The sequence below is a fragment of the Corvus brachyrhynchos genome, unplaced genomic scaffold (genome assembly GCF_000691975.1).
Source record: "Corvus brachyrhynchos isolate BGI_N302 unplaced genomic scaffold, ASM69197v1 scaffold152, whole genome shotgun sequence".
Taxonomy (NCBI): domain Eukaryota; kingdom Metazoa; phylum Chordata; class Aves; order Passeriformes; family Corvidae; genus Corvus; species Corvus brachyrhynchos.
In genome coordinates, this window is record NW_008237447.1 from 902,113 (window position 1) to 907,498 (window position 5,386).

At 38.5% G+C, this 5,386-nt stretch overlaps 1 protein-coding gene across 2 annotated transcripts in view; it reads left to right on the forward strand.

The window, feature by feature from the left end:
- The window catches only part of EPHA6 (EPH receptor A6), a 362,575-nt gene that overhangs the window by 295,756 nt on the left and 61,433 nt on the right, over positions 1-5,386 (forward strand). For both annotated transcript variants that reach the window (XM_017731430.1, XM_017731431.1), the window contains one exon: positions 4,516-4,577. In XM_017731430.1, the coding sequence (XP_017586919.1) occupies positions 4,516-4,577 (62 nt within the window). The remainder of the gene's footprint in view (positions 1-4,515; positions 4,578-5,386) is intronic.

Here is a 5,386-nt window from a genome sequence, read left to right on the forward strand (position 1 = left end):
TACAAAATTGCAGCATATTCGGAGGTGGCATGACATCAATACAGGTTGTTTGTCATTTTCACTGGTTTTGTTTGAGTGGCATTGCAGTACAGCTGGGTGGGAGAACTTCAGCAAAGAACTTTCTAGGGGAAAGTTGTCAAAACCAGTCAGCTTCTTGTCACATGGTGGGAGTTGCCTCAAAATAGTGAAGAGCCCCTGCACCTTCTATAAATTCATCTCAGTTCTGATAAATTGCTGTCCTTTTCCTGCATCGTGCCAAGCCCGAGTACTGCTCTTGTGTGTTCAGTGTGGCTTTCTGACATGCTGGAACTCTGAAATGGATCTCCCAGAGCCACAGTTACTCCATGTGCAAGGAGGGGAAGCTGCTTTAGACAATATCCCACATGTGTCTGGGGTGGGAATATTTATACTTTCACAAAAATTATGAGAACTGCGAATGTGGGTATGGTATCAGTGTGTGTCGTATAAGTACAGTTATTATCTCATGTTGTTATCTTAACTATGTAGTAAAATGATGCATCTGTTATAATGTGCTGCAAATTATACCTGTGACATATATCGTGTGTAAAATCCATATTTGGGGCTCAAACCTATTGCCTCAGGATGCTATATAATTCCTCTACTCTAAAAGTCTGTTTTGTCACAGTACTCCCCACTCCAGCAGTGCTAAGCATCTAAAACTGCTGCAAGTCTGATTTGTTTGACTGATTTGATCCTTGAATCCATCTTTAAACATTTTTATTTCATCGTCCCCCAATTCAAACAAGAAGCTGTGTGCTCTCCTCCAGCAATGCCTGCAGTTTTTAGCTCCTTGGTTCCAAGCACTCAGCTCATACCTTTTTCAGTGTCCTTTTCCCATTCCTTCTCTTGTGTGGCTCTTGACTGTAAAATTAACTCAGTTCTTCAGAGTTCCTGTGCCTGTTCCTGTATCTGTGTGGAAACACTTCCCTGAACTGCGCAATTCTTTGGACTGGAGATTGGGTGTGTTCCTACCCCAGGAGGTGCAGCCAAGACAGAGGTCATTGTCACTGCCAGGAGAGCCTTTGCTGCCATCTGTATCCCACTGCTCTTTGTCCTTAAACCTGTTTAACTTCTCCATCTTTGTGCTATAAGCAATCCTCGGAAAATAATTCAGTGCATTCCAGCATTGCATTAGCCTACCCCTTGATAAAATAACCAAAGATTGCTTCTCTGTGTCAGAGACTTCTCTGCCCCCTCCCATTTATTCATTCTTGTTTTGAGGATGAAGAATTCTTAGTATCATGAGAACAACATGCATTTTCATGATAAGTAATAGTCCTTTTTTATTTATTTATTTAGATGCAAACACTCTACTAGTTTAGAAATCTTCCAGTATTGTTTTTAAAGTCAGTTTTGTAGTTCTCTTTAAAACAAAAGCAGTATTTTGTGCTTTTGCAGGGGTCCAGCAGATACAACCTTTTCTGGACTCAAATTGCAGTACTTGGTAAAGGATAACATGCTGGCAATAGAGCCAGTGCTACCACTTTGATGATAAAAGTTCCCGTTAGATTCTATGGAGTTTTTTACTCTTCAAGTCACCCTAACAATAGCTGACACATTTTTGATCCACGGGTGCTCCAAAGACAAACACTGTGCTGGCTAAAAATTCCACTGTCACAGTCCAGCTTGGAATACATAAATAGCTCCAGGGGTACATTAAACTTGTAGCCAAAATCAGGTGGCTTTTATCAAGTGCTGTCACACTAAAAACCTGATTAATTCAGAATTTAGGTTTGTGTCCAGATTAAAGATTTTTGTGTGAGATAATCAAGTGATGGAGCCAGGTTTATTTTCATGGTGCCATGACACATTGTGGTGTCTTGACACAATCTGAATTTCATTTGAAATTTAGGTAGGATGGCAAGTGATACAGACTGAGTCAGTGGGAAGCTATCAGCCTAAGTGGCTAAATTTATTGATGATATGCTGATTTTCTGATATACAGCAACCTGATTGAAGGAAAATGCTGCGCTTTTTTGGTGTATTTAGTGCCATTCCTGTGCTGTCAATTGGAAGAGCTGGTTTTGTGTTAAGGCATGTCATTTCAAGTCATTCAAGTTGAGTAGTTTAAAACCTCATTGTCCAGTGAAAAAATAAATCCACAGATAAATGCATATAAACACATTTCATATTACTTTAACCTAGCAGCACAGGGTCTGAGTAAAAGCAAGTACAGGTGGGGGTTTTTTGGAGAGAATGTTTTGTGGGAGAATGTAGAAGAATTAATAGTTCCATTTACAAAGTGTGAAAACAATTTGTGTTGAAGGATATGAATCTAAGGAACATAAAAGCTGTAATGACAGCCTGTGAACCTCTAGAGAACCTTACAGCTTCTGGAAAGTGTAGAGTGCCCAAGGATTACCCGCAGGAAACCAGGGGCACTGTTTTAAAGCTCCATTTGTCCTTCCTTTCAAATGCAGATTTTCCATACAGGCATTTTAGTTGTTGATTTACCCAGAAAGAGAAGTTTCTGGGTAACTTCCACCTGACAAAATATGCCATCTGAAAGCCAACTTTACACCCCTATTTATTGAAAAATGCTATTGTCTGCAACAATTCAGAAATTACTACTTGCTTGAGAGGGTTCTGCACAGTGTAAGATTCTCTAGCATCAGGCTGCAGTTTATTTACTTCCCTGGATTACAGGGTTTTCCTTTCATGCGGAGGTGTCAGCCCCCGACAGTAAGGAAATGATAAAGGTAAGGGAATCTAGAGCATTCATGTGCTTGAAACTAAAGAGGCTGGGCTGTACAACCAGTCATCATTAGCAAACTGAGCTAAAGGAAACATAAATTTTTGCAACACTCTGATCTCTAGGAGCTTAAGAGTGATGTATCTTTTAAGTTTATAACGCAAAGCCAGGGTATAACCAATGGGTGCAGATGAATATAATTGCTTTGGTGGCAGATGCACATCAGCAGCTGGGACTAAACATTCAGTTAAAAAGAAGCTGGTAACTCTTCACACTTCCTAAAGCCTATCCATTAAGGCATCCCAGAATTTTCACACAAAAAAATGTCGTAGTATTTTGACAACACTATGAAGTGTTTTATTCATTGAAGATGTAAACATGAGAGTTGATACAGAAATAATCACAAATTTCATTAGAGGAAATGAGGCAATATTGATAGGAACTACGGAAAGACCAGACTAAGCTGTGTGGAGGGGCATCACCAGGAACCCAAAACTCTGGGTCAGCGTGCTGGGACAAACACAGAAATGGATCATTCACTTTTTTAAATTGAAGGTTAACTGTACCAGCACAGGAGAAATACCTGGCTGTGGCCTGTTGTACACTGTGGACAGTTTAATAAACACTTTCACTGTTAACCAAACTGAACAGAAATGAACAGTTGTGCTGGAACAATCCAAATGCACTTCTACGCTTTATCAGCCCGAGTATTGTGTTTGTTTCTCATCCCCTCAACCAAACAAATCACAACCATAATTTGAGCAGAAGAGGGAAAAAAAGGGATGAAAGAGTCTTCTTTTGGGTTTGCAGAATATTGGCCTGGCTGATGTTGTATTGAGGAGGTGAGATGGTAGACTCTCAATGTCACCACTTGGCATAGCTGTGGTTTCCCACGAACCCCAAAAGAGGTGGCCATTCCCATGGAAAGAAAGGTCTGCCGTTTTAAGACCTTTCACCTCCTTCCTAATCTTACTAACATTCTTCTTCATTAGTTTTTTGTATAGAATGGCTTCTTTGGGATATTAATAATTCTAAACATTGCTGTGCAGCCTGGTTGCCCTTCTCCTGCCAAGCACTTGTAGAGGGGTGGTTTTTCAAAGGGTACCAGCAGTGAGCTGCTATTTAAGTACACAGTTTAAAAGTGTGCCTTCAGATTTGGATATCCTTATAAGAAATAAATGTAATGTCTTGTTCTGCTTCAATCTGGATATGGTGCCACCCTGGGACTGTGCAAGTTGAACAAAACCTTGCTTTGAGTAACACTGTGTATATTTTATGTATTTACAAACATATGAACTCAGAGTTTTGCTGGATTATACACACCCCATCTAGGAAATCTAGAAGAGCTTTTTTGGTGACACCCCATTCTATCTGTCTCCTCTGTTTCTAAGTCACTGAGATGTTTTTCTTTGAGAGGAAAATTATGACCCTCAGTTTGTAATTACTTGGACATGGCTTATGAATATTTGGGTTTAGCTTAATTCAGATATAGTCCAAAATATGGCACAGCAAGTTTTGCTATTTGGATATAACAGGCTCTTCTTCAATCATTTTTAAGGGAGAATACACCAAAGTGAATGATGTGCATTCAGCTAATCCAATAAAAATAAAAATAAAAAAAAGATAAGGATAGTATATAATTCTTAAAGAGTAACACAGGGAATTGTGTTTGTGATATAAATGAGAATTTTGGAAATATTTTACATATTTAGCTACTGTGAATAACCTCTGCGGAACATCTAGAATTATAAAAGCCCCATAATATATTTATAATCCTAATGTGTTTCTTTGCTGTTTTGCAGGCAGACCAGTAATGATTGTAGTTGAATACATGGAGAATGGATCCCTTGACTCCTTCCTGCGGGTGAGGTGCCATTTTCTGATGACATTTGAATAAGACACCATTCTAGGTTAAGATTTTAAATCATTTATCACAAATTAATTTCTACATAATGTTATTCATGGATTTTTAGTGAAGAATAGAAGCCTTTTCCCCAGGGTACATTTCTGAGGTACAGTAATACATTAGAGCATGGCTGGAAAAAAAGAAGATTTAAACTTGAGAATATAATTGATTTCTTCTACAAAAGTAGTTCCTGTATTTAGTAAAATGTATTTCAAATTGTGTTGTTGTGAAAGAAAAGATAAATTGAAGCATAAATGCCTGGCCTTATGGAAGTGGTTCATTTTTCTCAATCACCTTCAAAAATACTCTGTTACAATTTTTTTGGTTGGTGAAGCATAGAATATACTCAGTAATTGATTTATAATATTTATGGCTACTTGCATTTAACAAATTGAATTAGAAAACAGTTCATGGGTGAAATGTCCTGGCATTAATTAACCCCCAAAGGTCCTTAGTAAACATTAAAGAAGGGCTAAAGAAAATGTGAGTAATATGATGGCAAATTGTATTTAATTCTTCTTAGAAAAGTAAAAGGAAAGGATGACTCCCTCTGTGAGCTAAACTTACCCTAAAATAGTCTCTTTTTTAACAGAACCCTTGGAAATGCTCCAGAGGCCCACTGACCTAAGACCTTGTGTGAATAATTTTAATGTCAAGTATTTCAGATTTGTCTTAAAAAGTAAACACCAGCTCTCAGTAGCTCACTGCCTTGCCATTTCCATCCTGCAGAATGGTAAATCTGGGGTTGTGGGAAGTCCCACGGGCTT